Below are 22,262 nucleotides of genomic sequence, written 5' to 3' on the forward strand. Positions count from 1 at the left end.
GTGCTGTGGTTGGAGAAAAGGATTCCTCTGCATACAGCATTTCCTTGTGTAAAGTGCGCTGGATGGTTAAACTATGCACAGTGACTCCATCTGCAGCAAGATGATGTTGTAGGTCTTTGGTGCTGGTCTGTGGGCTGACTCTGACTATTCTCACCATTCGTCACTTCTGTCTATCCAAGATTTTTCTTGGTCTGCCACTTTGAGCCTTAACTTGAAATGAGCCTGTAATCTTCCATTTCCTAATATATTCCATAACTGTGGAAACAGACAGCTGAAATCTCTGAGACAGCTTTCTGTATCCTTCCCCTCAACCATGATGGTGAACAATCTTTGTCTTCAGGTCATTTGAGAGTTGTTTTGAGACTCATGTTGCTACTCTTCAGAGAAAATAAAAAGAGCATGGAAACTTACAACTGACCCCCTTAAATAATCTCTCATAATTGGATTCACTTGTGTATTTAGGTCAGGGGTCACTGAGCTTACCAAGCCAATTTGAGTTCCAATAATTAGTTCTAAAGGTTTTGGAATCCATAAAATGACAACAGTGCCCAAATTTATGCACCTGCCTAATTTCATTTAAACAATTATTGCGCACTTTCTGTAAATCCAATAAACTTAATTTCACTTCTCAAATATCACTGTGTGTGTCTCTTATATGATATACAGGATCTTCTCAAAAATTAGCATATTGTGATAAAGTTCATTATTTTCTGTAATGTACTGATAAACATTAGACTTTCAAATACACACAACTGAAGTAGTTCAAGCCTTTTATTGTTTTAATATTGATTATTTAAAAAAAAAATTAGCATATTTCATCCGACCAATAAAAGAAAAGTGTTTTTAAAACAAAAAAAGTCAACCTTCAAATAATTATGTTCAGTTATGCACTCAATACTTGGTTGGGAACCCTTTTGCAGAAATGACTTCTTCAATGCGGCGTGGCATGGAGGCAATCAGCCTGTGGCACTGCTCAGGTGTTATGGAGGCCCAGGATGCATCGATAGCGGCCTTAAAGAGAACCCGAGGTGGGATTGAAGAATATTGTCTGCATACAGAGGCTGGATCTGTCTATACAGCCCAGCCTCTGTTGCTATCCCAACCCCCCCTAAGGTCCCCCTGCACTCTGCAATCCCTCATAAAATCACAGCCACGCTGCTGACAAACAGCTTGTCAGAGCTGGCTGTGTTTATCTCTATAGTGTCAGTCTGCTGCTCTCCCCGCCTCCTGCAGAACTCCAGTCCCCGCTTGCATCCCTTCCCTCCCTGCTGATTGGAGGGAAGGGACGGGGGCAGGGACCGAAGCTATGCAGGAGGCGGGGGAGCATCTGAGACTGACACTACAGATGTAAACACAGCCTCACAGCATGGCTGTGATTTATGAGGGATTGCAGAGTGCAGGGGGACCTTAGGGGGGTTTGGGATAGCAACAGAGGCTGGGATGTATAGGCAGATCCAGCCTCTGTATGCAGATAACATTCTTTAAACACACCTCGGGTTCTCTTTAAGCTCGTCCAGAGTGTTGGGTCTTGAGTCTCCCAACGTTCTCTTCACAATATCCCACAGAGTTGGCAGGCCAATTGAGCACAGTAACACCATGGTCAGTAAACCATTTACCAGTGGTTTTGGCACTGTGGGCAGGTGCCAGGTCATGCTGAAAAATGAAATCTTCATCTCCATAAAGCTGTTCAGCAGATGGAAGCATGATGTGCTCCAAAATCTCCTGATAGCTAGCTGCATTGACCCTGCCCTTGATAAAACAGTGGACCAACACCAGCAGCTGACATGGCGCCCCAGACCATCACTGACTGTGGGTACTTGACACTGGACTTCAGGAATTTTGGCATTTCCCTCTCCCCAGTCTTCCTCCAGACTCTGGCACCTTGATTTCCGAATGACATGCAAAAGTTGCTTTTATCCGAAAAAAGTACTTTGGACCACTGAGCAACAGTCCAGTGCTGCTTCTCTGTAGCCCAGGTCAGGCGCTTCTGCCGCTGTTTCTGGTTCAAAAATGGGTTTATGCTTCCATTTGCTGAAAAGGTTTATGGAGATGAAGGTTTCATTTTTCAGCACGACCTGGCACCTGCTCACAGTGCCAAAACCACTGGTAAATGGTTTACTGGCCATGGTATTACTGTGCTCAATTGGCCTGCCAACTCTCCTGACCTGAACCTCATAGAGAATCTGTGGGATATTGTGAAGAGAAAGTTGAGACCCAACACTCTGGATGAACTTAAGGCCGCTATCGAAGCATCCTGGGCCTCCATAACACCTGAGCAGTGCCAAAGGCTGATTGTCTCCATGCCACGCCGCATTGAAGCAGTCATTTCTGCCAAAGGATTCCCGATCCAAGTATTGAGTGCATAACTGAACATAATTATTTGAAGGTTGACTTTTTTTTGTTTTAAAAACACTTTTCTTTTATTGGATGAAATATGCTAATTTTTTGAGATAGGAAATTTGGGTTTTCATGAGCTGTATGCCAAAATCATCAATATTAACCACTTAACATCTCAGTCGTTTTCAGCTTATGCATCCGAGCAATGTTCACCTCCCATTCATTAGCCTATAACTTTATCACTACTTATCACAATGAACTGATCTATATCTTGTTTTTTCCACCACCAATTAGGCTTTCTTTGGGGGGTACATTTTGCTAAGAGCCACTTTACTGTAAATGCATTTTAACAGGAAGAATAAGAAAAAAAATGAAGAAATTCATTATTTGTCAGTTTTCGGCCATTATAGTTTTAAAATAATACATGCCTCCATAATTAAAACCCACGTATTGTTATTGCCCATTTGTCACGGTTATTTCACCATTTAAATTATGTCCCTATCACAATGTATCGCGACAATATTTTATTTGGAAATAAAAGAGCATTTTTTCCGTTTTGCATACATCACTATTTACAAGCTTATAAAAAAAAAATAGAGAGAAATATTTCATCTTTACATAGATATTTAAAAAGTTTAGACCCTTAGGTAAATATTTATGTGTTTGTTTGTTTTTTATAGTAATGTTTTTTTGTTTTTTTTTATTAAACATTTTATGTGGGCATTTTTGGGAGGGTGGGATATAAAAGTGTTTTATTTGGGGAAATATTGGTGTATTGTAATGTTTTTTGGCATTTACTTGTAGTTTTTACTTTTTGGCCACAAGATGGCAATCTCGAGTTTGTTTACATGACGTTACTCTAAGCGTACAATGTACGCTTAGAGGGACACAGCTTCAGAAAGAGCGAAGCTTCCGAGAGAAGCTGTCGCTTTTTCAGCGGGGGAGAGGAATCAGTGATCCGGCTCCATAGGCCGATACATTGATTCCGTGGCTACCAACTCCGCGGCCGGGAGTGCGCGTGCACGCGCGCGATCGGCCGCGGGAGCGCGCCTGTCCTCCTTGACGTTTTTATACGTCAAGGAGGACAAAGTGGTTAAAACAATAAAAGGCTTGAACTACTTCAGTTGTGTGTATTTGAATCTAAAATATATGAAAGTCTAATGTTTATCAGTACATTACAGAAAATAATGAACTTTATCACAATATGCTAATTTTTTGAGAAGATCCTGTATTTGACTGACATTTTTTTATCGTACCAACCAATGATTTATACAGGAAAATCATGACGATTAACAAGGTTGCCCAAACTTTCGCACCCCACTGTATATGAGTGGGAACATTAGAGAAAACGCCCACCCTGCTCTCTGTTTCATTCTTCACTGCTCAGCCTGCTTGTTATCAGCCCTGATAAAATCCCCGACTGAGCATTCAGTCTGGCTTTGCTCAGGAATCCTTATAGCTGAGTCTGTCTTCTCTGATGTCTTTTCAAGCCCAAGCCTGCCCCCTTCTGGCTCTGCTATAATGATTCCTGAGCAAAGCCAGACTGAATGCTCAGTCTGGGATTTTATCAGGGCTGATAACAAGCAGGCTGAGCAGTGAAGAATGAAACAGAGAGCAGGGTAGGTGTTTTTTCTTAAGGTACATACACGCGTCAAATCGGGCGATCGTTCAGCTGATATGGCTGGTTTTGACCCGTCAAAATCAGCCTTATCAGCCGAATGACCGTTTGGATGTCAAATCGGGGATGAGTACAACCGACCGGTTGTTTGGAAAAATCAGACAAGTGTATGTACCTTTACGTTCCCACTGATATATATGGTAAAATACGTGAGGGTGCTTCGTCTCTGGTTCGCTTTAAATTGTTTCCAACTATGATACATTTCAGAGTGTAAATCTGGGTAAGAAAGGGTTTCACAATGGGAAAACACTGACCAAATTATTTTATAACGGAATATTGTACAAAACAATGCAATTTTATTCAGTCATTGGGGACGTAGCTGATTGCTGGGCTGTTCATAAAGTCAGCATACACTGTACAGATTTTTTTTTATTTTTTGCCTAATACCATGAGTAGACTTAATGGCCTCAATTCACTAAGGTTAACTCCTGTCTTTAATAACTCTTCTGAGCTGTTTTACAGTTATCACCAATGTGATATAATTGTGATAACTGTGAAACAGCTCTGAAGAGTTATTAAAGACAGGAGTTAACCTTAGTGAATTGAGGCCAATGTCTAATTTATTGTATTTTGAAGGGAGTTAAAACATTTACGATATTAAGGGCTTAAATGGATTGAGAGATTGATCTGCAGTTTTTGCATTTAGTTAAAAGAATAATTGATCGTAATATCCATCACAATATTGACTGAAAACAAATTCCAGTGGTAACTGAATACTGTGTGGCCACTTATACTTACTCTCTGGAAACTGAATTTGTTGCACACGTTTTCCTGTTATGGGGCACTTCTCTCTGGATCGGTTCTGTACCCGGCCAGCGTGGTGCTCTTATTCTTCTGCTGTCAGAGGTTTCCCTCCTCATGTAAGGTGCGATGAGTAATGGAATAATGTATAAATTATTGCCATCCTTCTCCCACCAGGGCAGTAAGGACCAGCTAGAGGAGGTCTGGCAGGAGACTGACGGGCTGGATCCCATTGATTTTGACCCGAAGACTTTCTTTAAACTGCATGGTAAGTAATGCATGAGTTGAGTGTGTGCAGTCTGCAGGGGCTGGTGTGACATTGCTGGTGGTCATATAGAAAATGGGTGATAGAATTTCAGGACCAGTGCCAATATAGGTAGCTGTGGTCCACCAGTAGAGGAGACTGGAAAGGTGTGAGGCTCCCCTATTTGGATGCCAGTGCTGAGCCCACATAGCCCAGTGCTGGCTTTTAGTTTTAGTTACTATTTGAATGAGGTGCATGTTGCTGTTTAACCATAAAACCAACAGATGGCACTCAGCCATCCACTAGTCAAGCGCCAGTGTCCCTGCAGCAGAGAAGGGAGATGACTGAATGTGAGTATTGATTAGGGTTATAGGGTTAGTGGTTAGGGTTAGGCATTATTCTAGGAGGGTTAGTGTTAGAGGATAGGGTTGGTTAATAGAAGCAGGGAAACTCCCACAAAATGCACTTGCATTATTTTTCCAGTTGTTGGGCATACTTTCCTTTAAACAGTTTTCAGCATTTTATCTCAGTTGGAGCCTCTCCTCCAAGTACATTAGTTCTTCCTTCGTGTGTGTGTGTGTGTGTGGGGGGGGGGCTTTTGTAGATTATTGTGCAATAGTTAGTGATTACTGCCATAGAAGCTATTAGTCAGAAGCTAAAAAATACAGTTTTAAAAGTTTTTTTTATTTTTTGGTTTTTAAGTTAAAGTGACAGTGTCACAAGTAATAATAATAAAAAAAAAGTGTTTTCCTCCCTATAGGGAATTGTTAACCCCTGCCTAACTAACCCCTTGTGTGATTTATAATGGGCCTTGTGGACATTTGTAATGGCTGACGCCCACAGTGATCGGATGCGATCACTAGGGCAATAGCTCGCGAACCCAATGCTTTATAGATGCATCGCTATGTTGTGGCCACCTATAGAGCCAAAACTAGCAATGAGGTTTCCAACTTCACAGATCACCACGGATCAGTCATGGTTTAGCTCTCCATACACATAAGAACATCAAATAACTTGGCTTAAAGGGGAACTGAAGTAAGAGGTATACGGAGGCTGCCATATTTATTTCCTTTTAATCAATACCAGTTGCCTGGCAGCCCTGCTGGTCTATTTCTCTGCAGTAGTATCTGAATAACACTAGAAACAAGCATGCAGCTAGTCTTGTCAGTTCTGACTTTAAAGTCTGAAACACTTGATCTGCTGCATGCTTGTTCAGGGGCTATGGCTAATAGTATTAGAGGCAGAGGATCAGCAGGGCTGCCAGGCAACTGGTATTGCTTAAAAGGAAATAAACATGGCAGCCTCCATTTACCTCTCTCTTCAGTTCCTGTTTAAAGGACAACTGGAGTGAGAAGTATAAGGAGGCTGCCATATTTATTTCCTTTTAAACAATGCACATTGCCTGGCTTTTCTGCTGATCCACTGCCTCTGATACGTTTAGCCATAAATGCTGATCAGGTGTGTGACTCAAATGTGTCTTCCTTTGCCGCATGCTTGTTCCAGGTATATGAACGATCAGCAAGAGGCCAGGCAACTGGTATTGTGTAAAAGGAAATAAATATGGCAGCCTCCATTTCCCTCTCACTTAAGGTTCCTTAAAAATATTCAGGTTAGGTGGGAGTCCTGTGAATAAGATTTTGTTGAAGCAAATCATAATGTATTCTTTTCCATTATTTGTGTTTGATGGTAACCAGGGCTGTATTTACCATAAGCCTACAGGCTCCTGATGATGGAAAGGCGGATTCCTCCCCTCCCTGAGTGCCTCCTTCCCTATGCAGAGTCCTGATGAGAGTGTAAATGAGAGGTTACTCACCCTGCTCTCTGAATTCCACTGACCAGATCTCTCTTCAGTTAGGGCACCTTTAGCTACATAATACTGAGGTTCCTCTAGCTACTTAATACTTGGGGGAACCTCTAGCTACTTAAAGAGACTCTGTAACAACAAAAACCTCCCCTGGGGGGTACTCACCTCGGGTGGAGGAAGCCTCCGGATCCTAATGAGGCTTCCCATGCCGTCCTCTGTCCCACGGGGGTCTCGCCGCAGCCCTCCGAACAGCCGGCGACTGTGCCGACTGTCAGTTCAATATTTACCTTTGCTGGCTCCAGCGGGGGCGCTGTGGCGACTTTCGGCACGGAAATAGACGGAAATACCCGATCTCCGTCGGGTCCGCTCTACTGCGCAGGCGCCGGAAACTTGCGCCTGCGCAGTAGAGCAGACCCGACGGCGATCGGGTATTTCCGCCTACTTCGGCGCCGAGAGGCATCAGAGCGCCTGCGCAGGAGCCAGGAAGGTAAATATTGCGTCACGGCTGTACGGAGGGCTACAGCGAGACCCCCGAGGGACGCAGGACGGCGTGGGAAGCCTCATTAGGATCCTGAGGCTTCCCCCACCCGAGGTGAGTACCCCCCAGGGGCCGTTTTGTCGTTACAGTTCCTCTTTAAAATTGAGGGTACTTCTGGCTACCTAATACTAAGGGGCACCTGTAGTTGCCTGCATTAGGCAAGGGAAGTATAGGAGAAGGAACAGCTGAGACAGCCACCACACCTGCAATTTGGTGGAGGTTTGTAGATTCATGGAGGGTGAACTGTAGGGTGCCAGGACATCTGTGCCTATAGGCTCCTGTGGGGTAAATCCAGGCCTGATGGTTTCACAGACCATGTATGCTGTGCATAGGTCAGGCCTTCTTTATCACAATAAAAGTTTTCAGTCTATTCATACAGTATATAGTCAGGATTCATTCTGTCTTGGAAAATGTTACCTAGAGAATGAATAGTAAGCTGATTCAGTACTGTGGAGTGTGGAGTGCACAGACTGTCTCAGGCCTCTTTTATTGCAGACATTGTGATAAAACCAGGCGCCTGTTGCCACAAACTGTAATCTTTATCTCTTGTATTCCAGACACGAATAGTGATGGCTTCATCGATGAGCAGGAACTAGAGGCTCTGTTCACGAAAGAGGTAAGACGGCTGTTTTATTATGTAACAGCTTTGTTTCCTTGCTGGATTATGTACGGATTAAGAGCACCTCTGATAATGTAGGAGACCAGAGTTTGAATCGTGGCTGCAGCCAGTAGGTAACCAGCAATAAGACCTTGGGCAAGACTCCTTAGCATTCCAATGTGGCCTACTGAGCATGCCCTAAGTCACTGCAGCTTTTAAACACAGTAGACAAGGACTATACAAATGTTAGCATTTAATTTTATCTTAATATCCTCAGGAGAAGCTGTTGATAAGATCTTGTCAGATCCACTTCATTATTAAGCAGTGTGATTGGTTATTGTGTTTCAGCTGGAGAAAGTTTATGACCCTAACAATGAGGAGGACGACATGGTGGAGATGGAGGAGGAGCGGCTGAGGATGAGGGAACACGTCATGAATGAGGTGACTTGACGGCTATTGGGGATCTAACTGACAAGGGCGCAACTGTCCTAAATGGTTCTGCTACTTGTAGATCCCACTCTGAGCTCTTCTGTCCACCTTATTATTCTAAACTTGTGAAATAATCCAGCAGTATGTCCTTCTATATTTCATGGGTAATGAAAAGAACAACAACTTTCCACTTTGTTTAAATTTTTTGGTCAAATTAAATTTCACCACCCAGAACCTGACTTGTGAACGCTAGAAAGGTGGGTGTGGTTGAGAGCATTGCATGGGAAGAGGATGATCAGCACGCTGAAATGAAGCTTGCAGAATTCTCCTCCATGCAGACCATCACATCAGCATTCCTGCATAGAAAACATAGTGAGATGCGGTCTTTGTGAACTTGTACGTAAAGTAGCGTTTTTTCTCAAGATTATTCAAGTTTGCCTCTCTTTAAAGTATACCCGAGGTAGACTTTTTTTTTTTTTAAGAAAAACAAAAAAAACCTGCTACCTGATCTCGGGGATTAGGTAGCATCAATTACCGCCACTCCTATGTCCTGCAATCACCGACTTTTGGGTAAACAAATCCCAATGCTGCAGCTCTGGCTCTTTGTGTTTCAACACAGAATAGGGAGGCTGGGGAGAGGCATTCCAGAAGGTAGAAGGGGTGGGGGAGAGGCAGAAGCTGCCCAATTAGAGCTGGGGAAGGGTCATTGCTAACACCATGGTGGCTGTTTTGCAGGAGTGCCTCTCCTGCAAGGGAAACCTTTTCCCCCTGTTAGTTGACGACAAGCTGCTTGTCGCCAGTTATTTTTTTTTTGTTGGGGGGGCGGGGGGGGGGGGGGTCAGAGAGCGGCGCGGGAGGTACACAAAGACATGACATAGGGCAGGAAACATGTGTCCCATCTGCCCCTCTTCCGCCTCAGGTACACGTTAAGAATGCATCCCCTGGTATGGGTAATACTATCTGAGCACTGATAAAAAGAAAATGCAGGTGTCCTGAGTAACTACTCACAAGTAAAACAGATGAACCTGAAGATGCGCCGCTGCGTATACCAGAGGCAGTGGCCAACATAGATGCAAAATCCAGTAGTGGTAGTCCAATGGCTAAGCAAGACTATGGTTTGGGATATACCATCCACAAATAACTGAGAAGGCTGTTATTAGGAATACAGTACCTACCAGTGGCTGGACTCCATGACAGTGGCAAGGCTTTGATCATAACAGCAAAAGAATGGCACTAGGCACCAAATCTATCACATTATACAGGACTTAAGATGTAGGCTGTGTAGAGAGAACACTTATGACTAAGTGTTGATATGTTGTCCAACCTAATTCATTACCTTGTCTGGTGGAGATGTGGTATACATTATCATGTGTGAACTGTTCTATACAGCATTCATTTAATTTTAGGAGAACTGTAGAGAGAGGTGTATGGAGGCTGCCATATTTATTTCCATTTAAGCAATACCGGTTGCCTGGCTATCCTGCTGATCCTCTGCCTCTAATACTTTCAGCCATAGACCCTGAACAAGCATGCAGCAGATCAGGTTTTTCTGACAATTTTGACAGATATCACAAGATTAGCTGCATGCTTGTTTCTGGTGTGATTCAGCCACTACTTCAGCCAAATAGATCAGCAGGGCTGCCAGGCAACTGGTATTTCTTAAAAGGAAATAAATATGGCAGCCTCCATACACCTCTCTCTACAGTTCTCCTTTAAACTCATGTGGTCCAGTTAAAGTGATCCTAGCTGGTGGTGATATGTGATTGATTATAATACAAGCTATCATACAAGTGCATATGTTTATGGCTTATTTGCCCACATATACAGTATATGGCTTGATTTCCAGTATCTATTTATCCTCCTCTTCCATTCTTTGTCCCACCAATGAATATACACTGGAGCCTTTCTGTGGGCATGATTTTTCTGTCTGGTTTAAGGGAGTAATTAAAACCAGTTTAGACATTGGTCATGTACGTAGTTTGTTTTTAAATAAAGATAGCAAGTTTGCCGTTTTGATAATCCCCTCATGGGAAAAAACAGACAACCTTTATTTAAAAATTCCTTCATGTACAACAATAGAAAATCCCTCTTATCCCCCCTTTAAAATTGTGACAACACTGCCGTTAGTTGAACATCAGCTGATGTATTGTACAATCACACTACCATACATAAACACACTTAGGTGGCCACTGAATAAGCGTGGGCAGTATACTAGATACAGAGTTCCAGGATAGCAAAAGTTTGCTTTCTTAAAACAGAAAGAATAGTATAGCATAGCATTTTAGTAACGTGGCTTTTAGGACCATTGTAGCCCCTTACATACTCCAATGAGTTCTGGGTCACCATGAGCTTGCTGGTTAGTCTGTACCGTTCGTTCCAGGATAGCAATCCTTTAGTAATTTCCGTCTGGTCCGGTATATAGCAATCCACTGCAAATCAGAATAAGCCCTTTAGTAGTGTATCAGGTAGGCATACCACGGTGTAAATACAGCCTTAGAACAGTCTTGGATCAAAGTACCCCTGCGTTCTGTGCTAGGCAATGTGACAAAAAAGCTGGCATATAGCATGGCTACACAGTCCATCATAAAATCTAAGTGGCAGATAGTTAGCTGTATGATGCATAAATGGTCCGCTGGATCTCACCAACTTGCCGATTGCATCACCAGTGTTGTTAGTCTCAGACTCCAGATAGTGTAGCGTGTTACAGTCCAGCCAGCCGCATCATCTGCCCAGTCTGCAGGCGCAGTAATCCAGAGGGCACGCCGACAGCTCGTGTGGCTTGTGATACTACCGGACTCCGGCCTGTGACGTCAGCGGAGAAGTCCGGTAGTATCACAGGCCACGCGCACTGTCGGCGTGCGCTCTGGATGGAGAAACTGGAGAAAAAATATCACTTTCCACAAGATGGCGCCATTGTTTTTATTTTTGTTAGCTTTGATTTTCTCTCTCTCTATCTATCTATCTATCTATCTATCTATCTATCTATCTATCTATCTATCTATCTATCTATCTATATATATATATATATATATATATATATATATATATATATATATATATATTATAATGTATGTTTTTTTTTTTTTTTTTCAGCGTCCCCTTTTTTTGAAATGTTTTTTTCTCTGTGCTATCTCAGATTATTTTATTTCAGGTGTTTATGGAATTGAGATTTTAAGGGGCTGACGTTAATACTTTTTAGGAATCAGATCAGCTTCTCTATACAGCAAATACCTGTCTGAACTAATAGCTCAGTAGCCCGGGTAATCTAAATAGCAACTTTAATAGATCTGGATTATCTATAAGGCAACCTAGGCATGTGCCTAGGGCCTGATGGGTGTCCGGGGTCCTGGTTGTTATCTCCCCTAAGCTAATGCTGCATCTTATTTTATTTTTTTTAGGAGCCAAAATGGTTTCTTTGCCTAGGGCCTCATTTTACCTTAATCCATCTTTGTTTGACTATGAAGCAGAATACCGGTGTAAGAAGCCTCTGATGGAGGGTATAGGTCCTCACAATACATTTCATAAGATGTCAGTTTTTACACCTGATGAAGAGTGATTGAGCCATGTCCAGTCCAGCACTGCTTGTACAGAAATAGAATTTATACCAGTGTTCTTTATACATTGAGGGAGTAGGTCCACCTATTCCATTTAAGATTTTTTTTTCCTTTGGACTGCTTTTGCTGCCAGTTTTGCTGTTATTTAGTTGGAGACAATCTTGGCAGTTACTAGGTTGGACACCATAAGGGTTACTCCCATCTAGATGTTAATCAATGATACCATTTGACCACATCTATGTGGTATGAAGGACTGCCTAAAATATTCATTCAGGCTAGGTTCACAGTAGGACGTTGCCTTGTGATGCGCCGTCAAAGTCACAATGCAGCATTACACCGCAATGCAACAAAAAAGTGGTAATGCACATTAACACTGTTACCGTCACATAAAGTATCGTATTTTTCGGCATATAAGATGCACTTTTTCTTCCCTAAAATTGGGGAGAAAAAGTGGGTGCATCTTATATTCTAAAGGTGCAGTATTTTGGCCCCATAACATACTTACCGGATCCTGCCGCCACGATCCTCTCCTCCAGCCACCATCTGAGGTTCATCCAAAGCTTCCAGCAGCCGTTCCAGGATCCCCGCTTCCCATCCAGGATTCCCGCTTGTGTCTCCCAGCCGCCGGATCATCTTCGCTGCAGACTGCAGCCTTGCGGTAAACGCCCTGCCGATATCCTCCATAGTAACTGCGTCCTCTTCTTAGTTACAGTGTCCCCTTCTGTGTGATGAGCGGCGCACGTGTGCCTGACGTCATTCATGACCCCGCCGCATGTGCAGCGCTCGTCACACAGAAGGTACAGTGTAACTAAGAAGAGGATGCCGTTACTATGGAGGATGTTGGCGAGGCAGTGCGTGTTTACCGCAAGGCTGCAGTCTGCATACGAGACTGCAGCCTTGCGGGTCTGCATACGAGACTGCAGCGAAGATGATCCGGCGGCTGGGAGACACAAGCGGGGATCCTAGATGGGAAGCGGGGATCCTGGAACGGCTGCTGGAAGCATTGGATGAACCTTGGATGACTGCTGCTGGGAGCCGAAGACCCTCGATGATAGCTGCAGAGACCCTGGATGATGGCTGCTGGGAGCCTGGGACCCGCGATGACTGATGCTGGGAGCCTGGGACCCTCGGGTGGTGGCAGTCAGAGGGAGGAGGAGAGGATCGCGGCGACAGGATCAGGTGAGATGCAGCAGGGGGTGTGAAGTGTAGTGTAGTTTGGGTTGGATGCAGGGGTCAGTTAGTGAAGTGTAGTGTAGTTTGGGTTGGCTACAGGGGTTAGTTAGTGAAGTGTATTTGGTGGTGGTAGCAGGGGGCTAGTGAAGTAAAGTGTTGTTGGTGGGGGCAGCAGGGGTAAGTGAAGTGTAGTGTAGCAGGATTTAGTGTAGATGGACTGTGTAGCTCAGCTAGAGATCGTTTTTTTGGGGGGAAGGGGGGGTTAAAGGTCCATAAGATGCCTCTGCACCATAGACACACCTAGGTTTAGTTCCCTGATTTTTGCCCTCTAAATCTAGGTGCGTCTTATATGCCGGAGCATCTTATATTCCAAAAAATACGGTAGGTACAGTAAAGAAAACATGCAATGAAAAGTATGCTTTTCTGTACCTGGTAACCTGCACGTTTATAGGTAACGCACTGCAGCAGTGCGTTACCATAACGCTACACGTTGCAATGCAACAATAACTTCACACTGTGAACGTTTTATTGTAGTGTGGTAAGCTGCGTTTTAAGAATTTATAACGCAGCTCCGCAATGTCCTACTGGTAACCTAGCCTCGAAGTTATTTACTTAGCTTACCCTTCTACTAAGGAATAGATCAGGTAAGATTGTCAAGATGGTATCATTGATGGACGTCTTCAGTCCTGTGGTCTTCTTACCTCCAAAATGTACTCAGTGGGAAAAATGGCACTCAAAAAATTATACTCCAAATACCCAAATTCTTCAGTATGTCCATTATCCTGCAAGCCTTCTGAGCAAGGGCATTGTTGACAAATGAATGAACACTTTTCCAAATCTTCCCTCACCATTTTTCCTTCACTACCCACAAAGAAGTCTATGCATCTGGCAATGCTTGCTCATCACGAGTAACCACGGTGGTTACTTGTGATTCAAATGAGCTGTAATTGCCGCAGCTGAGCAACTGTATGTGGCGGGGTTAATTACCCATAATGCTGCCGTCTGCCCTGCATTTCAAAGGGCTTGCAAGCGACCTATTGGTAGCATTGCAAGCTTCGCTATGGTGCATTATGTGTAATTAACCCCGCCGCATACAGCCGCTCAGCTGTGACAACTACAACTCATTTGAATCACGAGTAACCACCGTGGTTACTCGTGATTTACTCGTGATGAGCAAACCTGCATCTGGCAATGCGGTGTGCTTTCTGTTTATTGTGACATTCAGAGTACATCATGCAGCAATCATATACTTTGTTGCATTATTAGGTCCTACTGTACATCAGATCATGGGAGTGTGGTATGGTGAGTGCTGAGCACTATCGTTGATTAGCCTTGAAAGAAGCACGCTCCAGCAAAGCGGCCGTCAGGCTCAGCACCCACTGTCCACACTCCCACCTGAAGTACGTTACGACTTTAGAATGCAAGACTTTATATTCCTGCCGCATGATGTACTTTGAAGATCTCAATAAACAGAAATCACACAGCAGTGCCGGGTGTGTAGTCTTCTGTATAAAGCGTAGCAGTAGGGACGGGCACTGTGGGGAAACCACGGTAGCCTGTGCGACAAAGACGAGACCAGGAGCCAAATAATGCAGTATTGTAGGATAAGATTAGCTTAATATTACAAGAGTAGTTGTACTCACAAAGGTGGGTTGCCGAATCTGCAACCACTGTATGTCGCCTACGGGGAACACTGTACTCCAGGTCCTGCCGGAATCGGGTGGTCACTCTCCTGGGGTCCTTACTATCTGTGGATGGCCCCACATTAGTGGGAAGGACACTTCCAAAGGAGGAGTAATAGGGAGTTAAGAAGGGTGGAAGCACCTAAAAATTGTAACGATTGGTGTCAGCAACACAGATTTTTCTGATTGGTGATCTGCAGTATCACCAATAATACAGATGCTATACCTGATCTATGTGGTGATCTGCAGAATCACCAATAATGCTAGTATAGCTAGACACGGGACAACCAATGTGGGATTGTGTTTTGGTGCAACAGTAATGAGAAGAGGATATCTCCCGAGGAGCAGGAGATTCAGACTGTACTGCTGCCAGTGGACACCTGAGGGGCAGGGACCACTGACTGTGCTGCAAGCATGATCACCTAAGGAGTAGGTGACAGCTCTTAGAGATTCCTCACTAATGGCTAGGCCCACTAGTGAGGACAGGAAGGTCAGACAAGCAGGGTAGGCAACGTACGGACAGATAGAGTACAAAGGCTGAATCGATGTTTAGGTTCAGGCAGAGTCGGCAACAATTATCAGATAGGCAGAGGTACTGAATCAGCAAACAGGAGAGTAGTCAAGGAAGCAGAAGGTCATAACAGATAAACAATAGCAATGTAGCAATATCCTAGTCTAGGTGTGAAGTCCTTGGTTTCAACACCTGGGATCTAGACTAAGGTATAGTACGCAGATAACACAATGCAATTAGTACTTTAAGCTATCAACGGAAACTGGCTAAGTGTGGATCCCCAGCTCCAGCAGGTTCTAGCACACTGTAGGATCTGACAAGGGTCTGAGCGCTAACACGTTAGCATTTGCAACAGCAGACAACCAGCAACTGACAGGCAGGTCCTATATATATACTCAGAGCGCTCCACAGCGCCACCCCAGTCACTCAGCCAATCCGGAGCACTACTGGAGTCAGCTGACCGGCTGATCAGCTGACTCCTCTTTTACTTGCATAAAGGTCCTGTTGCCTGGTGCGCGCAGCTCTCAATCTATGTGTACCAGAAGGACCAGGCAAAGCAGCAGCATGTAGCCGCGCGGCAGAGGCCGCCGCCTGACACGCGGAGATAGCCGCCATGCGGCGGTATCTCCGCTATCCTTTACAAAAAATACTATATTTCAGAGTATAGGTTATAAAGACATAAATATGAGGTATCTTACCTCTCCAGATGACCCAACCCTATAAAAACAAGGGTTTAGAGTCTATGGTAAACTTTAGACCATGTAAGGTTTATTCAAACACAAAAAAAAAAACCAGAAAAAAAAAATGCCTTTCGGGGGTCTCTGTCCGCTTCCTCAGGTCAATAAGGTGTCTTAGGGAATTCAGTTTGCAGCTTGGGTGCCTAAAAATTCTTTAATGTGAATTGCCAGACTTATCCTTCGTATCCAGAGAACCCCAAATACCGTCACTTTATGCTGACTTTCGGGTTTTGAAGTTCATCAGCTTTAGAGAAAACAAGTGCTACTAATGTAAGGTCTTCCTGGTGTCCGGGTCACAGTGGTATAACCAAAGAGCAGGATCATACACCAGGCAACCTAGTGCCAGGGGCCTGGTGGGTGTCAAGGGGCCCACTTGCCCTCTTCTCTGTCCTCCATCCACTTCAGCTTACCAAAAGGGTCACAAGGGGGCGCCAAATTCCTACCTTGCCTAGGGCCTATTACATCTTAAGGGAAATCAGAAGTATCTTTAAAAAAAAAAAAAAAAGAATTTTCATTTACCTGGGCTTCTGCTAGCCCCCTGCAGCCGCCCTGTGCTGGTCCTCAACGATTCTCCGGTCCTTTGCAGCGGCTCACTTTCGTTATCCCCCAATTTGCAAGTCGACAGCCACTGCGCTTGCACGCGTGTGTCCTTGTTTGCACTCCTGTCGCCAGGAGTATACTGAGCAGGTCGAAAGTGAAACTGAGCCATGGCAAGGGACTGGAGGATCATTGAGGACCAGCACAGGGCAGCTGTAGGGGAATGGCAGAAGTCCCAGGTAAGTTAAACCTTTTTTTTTCGTTACAGATACTTCTGGTTTCCTTTAATCCATCTTTGTATAACCACATTCCATCGCCTGTACTAGCCATTGCAAAAAATCATCACTAGTTATCACATGCATTGCAGAGAAACTAAGGGATTGTTTCCATGACAAACATTAACATTTTCCTTTCAAGCAAGGGTTCTGTTGTGTCTATAGGGAGATGTAATCCAGGCTGGAACTTATTTATAATAGTCTTTGAGCACTTCTTATTACCCAGAGTGACCCTCTTGCCTCCTTTTTTTTTAAAATCCTTATCTTGGTTGCCATGGGAACAGGGAGAGCTTCCTCTGTAGGCTCTGGTGGTGTGCTGGTGCTGTACATATGTGACCAGTCTGCCTCTTCCACAGGTGGATCTGAATAAGGATCGCCTCATTAGCTTGGAGGAATTCTTAGGAGCGGCACAGCAGAAAGAGTTCCTGGAGCCCGACGGATGGGAGGTAATGACAACACGCAAGCTTATTGATTTCTGATAATCTCTCTGATAAAAGAGTAATTGAAGCTGCAAGTCTTCACACGTGGCAGATAGAATTCCATCATACAGGAGGTGGCACTGGTTCTGGGTCCCCCTCGCAGTACATAGGAGAGAATTGAGCTCCTCCCCCTCCTCCTGCCCCTCCTCCTCTCTTCTCCTTCTTCCTTCCTTCTTCCTCCTTCTTCTTTCTTCTTCCTTCTTCTTCTTTCTTCTTTCTTCTTCCTTCTTCTTTCTTCTTCCTTCTTCTTTCTTCTTTCTTCTTTCTTCTTCCTTCTTCTTTCTTCTTTCTTCTTCCTTCTTCTTCTTTCTTCTTCCTTCTTCTTTCTTCTTTCTTCTTTCTTCTTCCTTTTTCTTCTTTCTTCTTTCTTCTTCTTTCTTCTTCCTTCTTCTTCCTTCTTCTTTCTTCTTCTTTCTTCTTCCTTCTTCTTCCTTCTTCTTTCTTCTTTCTTCTTCCTTCTTCTTTCTTCTTTCTTCTTCCTTCTTCTTCTTTCTTCTTCCTTCTTCTTTCTTCTTCCTTCTTCTTTCTTCTTTCTTCTTTCTTCTTCCTTTTTCTTCTTTCTTCTTTCTTCTTCTTTCTTCTTCCTTCTTCTTCCTTCTTCTTTCTTCTTCTTTCTTCTTCCTTCTTCTTCTTTCTTCTTTCTTCTTCCTTCTTCTTTCTTCTTTCTTCTTCCTTCTTCTTCTTTCTTCTTCCTTCTTCTTTCTTCTTCCTTCTTCTTTCTTCTTTCTTCTTTCTCCTTCTTCCTTCTTTCTCCTTCTTCCTTCTTTCTCCTTCTTCCTTCTTTCTCCTTCTTCCTTCTTTCTCCTTCTTCCTTCTTTCTCCTTCTTCCTTCTTTCTCCTTCTTTCTCCTTCCTCCTTCTTTCTCCTTCTTCCTCCTTCTTCCTCCTTCTTCTTTCTTCTTCCTTCTTCTTCTTTCTTCTTTCTTCTTCCTTCTTCTTTCTTCTTCCTTCTTCTTTCTTCCTTCTTCTTTCTTCTTCCTTCTTCTTTCTTCTTCCTTCTTCTTTCTTCCTTCTTCTTTCTTCTTTCTTCTTCCTTCTTCTTCTTTCTTCTTCCTTCTTCTTTCTTCTTTCTTCTTTCTTCTTCTTTCTTCTTCCTTCTTCTTTCTTCTTTCTTCTTTCTTCTTTCTTCTTTCTTCTTTCTTCTTCCTTCTTCTTCTTCTTTCTTCTTCCTTCTTCTTTCTTCTTCCTTCTTCCTTCTTCTTCCTTCTTCCTTCTTTCTTCTTCCTTCTTCTTTCTTCTTTCTTCTTTCTTCTTCCTTCTTCTTTCTTCTTCCTTCTTCTTTCTTCTTCCTTCTTCTTCCTTCTTCTTTCTTCTTTCTTCTTCCTTCTTCTTTCTTCTTCCTTCTTCTTCTTTCTTCTTCCTTCTTCCTTCTTCTTTCTTCTTCCTTCTTCTTTCTTCTTCCTTCTTCCTTCTTCTTTCTTCTTTCTTCTTCCTTCTTCTTCTTTCTTCTTTCTTCTTCCTTCTTCCTTCTTCTTTCTTTCTTCTTTCTTCTTCCTTCTTCTTTCTTCTTCCTTCTTCTTTCTTCTTCCTTCTTCCTTCTTCTTTCTTCTTTCTTCTTTCTTCTTTCTTCTTCCTTCTTCTTCTTTCTTCTTTCTTCTTCCTTCTTCTTTCTTCTTTCTTCTTCTTTCTCCTTCTTCCTTCTTTCTCCTTCTTCCTTCTTTCTCCTTCTTCCTTCTTTCTCCTTCTTCCTTCTTTCTCCTTCTTCCTTCTTTCTCCTTCTTCCTTCTTTCTCCTTCTTCCTTCTTTCTCCTTCTTCCTTCTTTCTCCTTCTTCCTTCTTTCTCCTTCTTTCTCCTTCTTTCTCCTTCTTTCTCCTTCTTCCTTCTTTCTCCTTCTTCCTTCTTTCTCCTTCTTTCTCCTTCTTTCTCCTTCTTCCTTCTTTCTCCTTCTTCCTTCTTTCTCCTTCTTCCTTCTTTCTCCTTCTTTCTCCTTCTTCCTTCTTCCTTCTTCCTTCTTTCTCCTTCTTCCTTCTTTCTCCTTCCTCCTTCTTTCTCCTTCTTTCTCCTTCCTCCTTCTTCCTTCTTTCTCCTTCTTTCTCCTTCTTCCTTCTTTCTCCTTCTTCCTTCTTTCTCCTTCTTCCTTCTTTCTCCTTCTTCCTTCTTCCTTCTTTCTCCTTCTTCCTTCTTTCTCCTTCTTCCTTCCTTCTTCATTCCTTCTTCTTCTCCTTCTCATTATCTGCTATAGATGGAAAAAGTTTGTAACCCTCACTTGAGTCTTATCAGATCATTGTGAGGATTGCTAACTGATGAGTGAAATAGCAATGCATCTGCCACAACCTACACCAATTCACAGCGAGGACATTTTTGTAATTCATCCAGGACTTTCAGGATATAGTGTACATTTCGCACTTCAGTTGCTGCATATACTTTAATTGCATGGCTATTCTCTCACACTTGATTTTTAGCAATCCTCACAATGATCTGATGTGACACAAGCCCCACAGAAAACCAGTTCCATCCAGAAAATGTAAAATGTGGTTCACATCAGATTACCAAGGAAAAGGTATCAGACCAGCTTGTTCTTAACCACAATTGACCCAGCTAAGGGTTGGAAGTTTTTGCCACCTTTATAGCACAAATATCCACTCTTTTGCTTGGTCATACTTTGCTTGGTCATACTGACTCTCAATTCTATGTATATAAGGAACAAGAAGAGTCCCCAAAAGCAAGTAAGGTGCTGTATGTCCATGTAGTACAGCCCTCAATAGTACTAAATGTTCTTACAATTCAATGAAAGCCAAAGAAAATTGGCTTACAAGTTGTGTGTGTCTTACCCTGTGCCTCTGCAGATGTTGGAAGACCAGCCGGCCTATACTGAGGAGGAGCTGCTGCAGTTCGAGCGGCAGATTTCGCAGAAAGAAGATGATCTGAATCGGAAGAAGAGGGAGTTGGATCAGCAGCAAGAAGAACTGCAGAAACACCAACAGTTCCTGCAGGCCCAGAGGCAGGAATTGCAGCAAGTAAGTTCTCCTATATCCACCCTACACTGATCAGCTGATTTTCACACTCTCCCCTATACCGCAGACTTCACAGGAGGAGGGAGACTGCTTGCCTGCACTGACAGATTAGTTTCAGAGCAGGTGTGACTTCCTTCCTTCGCCAGCATGCTGATTTATCTGTCTATACCTTATCAGATTTGTCTCAGTGGGGCTATTTCAGCACAGGTGTCAAACACAAGGCCCGTAAGCCAAATCCAGCCCGTCTTGCCATTTTATGTTGGCCAGGAGAGCTTAAAATGTGTGTGATTGTAAGTAGTAAAAGAGAGGGGGAAACGGTAGACAGATCCAATCTCTGCTGTATATGTGCTCACAGCAAACTGGAGGTTACAACAAAGTACTAGACCAGCGGTGTTTTTGTGGAGATGCCACAGCGTAGGCGACGTATGTACTTGCTTAAAAGTTTTGCGCATGCGTGCTTGCACCATCCCCTTTTCCTGTTGTGATTGGTCATATACATGTAGGACACAAGTCTGCAGTTGGCGTGTGTTTAAAAGCTCAGTGTCTTTGCTCTTTCAGCGTTTTTAAACTAAAAACAACTGTCCGTACCTAAGCCCACTAATATTCTTACACTTATTTCATGGGAGTGGTCACCACAGTTGTGTCCGCATTTCAGTTACACATCAATGTTACAGATGCTGAAAAGCGGACAGAAGTGGACACAACTTTTCCACTTCAGGGTCACTTTAACCACTTACACATATATTCGTCCAGATAGACTGCACTAACTGCCGCTGGCCCTGCGCGCTCCCGCCGCCTTTCGCTGCCCCGGAGATCAATGAATGAGAACACAGTTCCTATTCATTGATCTGTGTCTCCGTATGAAAAACCGACGGCTTCTCTGAAAAGCCGCGATTTTTCTAAGTGTCAGGTCATCCCTTCAGGTCCTGTAAGCGAGAGCTCTCGCTTACAGGATGAATAACAAAGAAAATCACTGTGGCCATCTTGTGGCCAAATAGTAAAAGTACATCTACATATATATATTTTTTTAAATCTACACAATCAATTACATTTAAAAGTATCTGTTTACCTCCCCACTCCAAAAAAACCCAAATAACATTTTTAATAAAAAAAAATAAATAAAAATAAAATGACAATTAAAAAAAACTCAACATAAATAGTTACTGTCAAGAGAGTATATTACTATAATTTTTTAAATTTATAAGCTTGTAAATGGTGATGGACGCACATTGAAAAAATGCACCTTTATTTCCAAATAAAATATTGATGCCATACGTTGTTGTAGGGAAATAATTTAAATGGTGTAATAACCGGGACAAATGGGTAGATAAAATACGTGGGTTTTAATTATGGTAGCATGTAATATTTTTAAGCTATAATGGCTAAAACTGAGAAATAATGATTTTTTTTTCCATTTTTTTCTTAATATTCCCATTAAAATGCATTTAGAAAAAAATAATTCTTAGCAAAATGTACCACCCAAAGAAAGCCTAATTAATGGTGGAAAAAACAAGATATAAATCAATTCATTGTGAGAAGTATTGATAAAGTTTTTGGCGAATGAATGGGAGGTGAACGTTGCTCAGATGCATAAGGCGAAACAACACTGAAGGCTGAAGTGGTTATACTGTATAAAGGATCCAAATGCAGTGCTTAAATTTTGACTAGGCTCTCATTGAACACCATGAAGACTAAAGTTCCAGACACATGCACAAAAAATTGTTTCCTAACACCTTGTATAGATTAACCACTTGAGGACCGCGGTGTTAAACCCCCCTAGTGACCAGGCCATTTTTAGTTAATTAGGCCACTGCAGCTTTAAGGCCAAGCTGCAGGGCCGCACAGCACACAAGTGATTCCCCCCCCCTCCTTTTCCCCCACCAACAGAGCACTCTGTTGGTGGGGTCTGATCGCCCCCACATTGCTTATTTATTTATTTTTTAATATTGATGTCTTTTATTTTTAAATAAAATTTACTACTTTTTTTTTTT

General features: G+C 43.0%; 2 protein-coding genes across 5 annotated transcripts in view; one reads left to right on the forward strand and one right to left on the reverse strand.

The window, feature by feature from the left end:
* NUCB2 (nucleobindin 2) overlaps nucleotides 1-22,262 on the forward strand; it is a 129,692-nt gene that overhangs the window by 81,838 nt on the left and 25,592 nt on the right. For all 4 annotated transcript variants that reach the window (XM_068259967.1, XM_068259970.1, XM_068259968.1 and 1 more), the window contains exons 7-11: nucleotides 4,934-5,024; nucleotides 7,900-7,958; nucleotides 8,289-8,381; nucleotides 17,195-17,284; nucleotides 20,104-20,274. In XM_068259967.1, coding sequence (XP_068116068.1) covers nucleotides 4,934-5,024; nucleotides 7,900-7,958; nucleotides 8,289-8,381; nucleotides 17,195-17,284; nucleotides 20,104-20,274 — 504 coding nt within the window. The remainder of the gene's footprint in view (nucleotides 1-4,933; nucleotides 5,025-7,899; nucleotides 7,959-8,288; nucleotides 8,382-17,194; nucleotides 17,285-20,103; nucleotides 20,275-22,262) is intronic.
* LOC137538564 (uncharacterized) lies at nucleotides 17,532-18,879 on the reverse strand (the record flags this gene model as incomplete). Its single annotated transcript, XM_068260815.1, has 2 exons — nucleotides 17,532-18,090; nucleotides 18,266-18,879. Coding segments are annotated over 2 exons (1,173 nt in total), but the record flags the coding sequence as incomplete, so codon positions are not given.

This window comes from Hyperolius riggenbachi, chromosome 11, assembly GCF_040937935.1.
Source record: "Hyperolius riggenbachi isolate aHypRig1 chromosome 11, aHypRig1.pri, whole genome shotgun sequence".
Lineage (NCBI taxonomy): Eukaryota > Metazoa > Chordata > Amphibia > Anura > Hyperoliidae > Hyperolius > Hyperolius riggenbachi.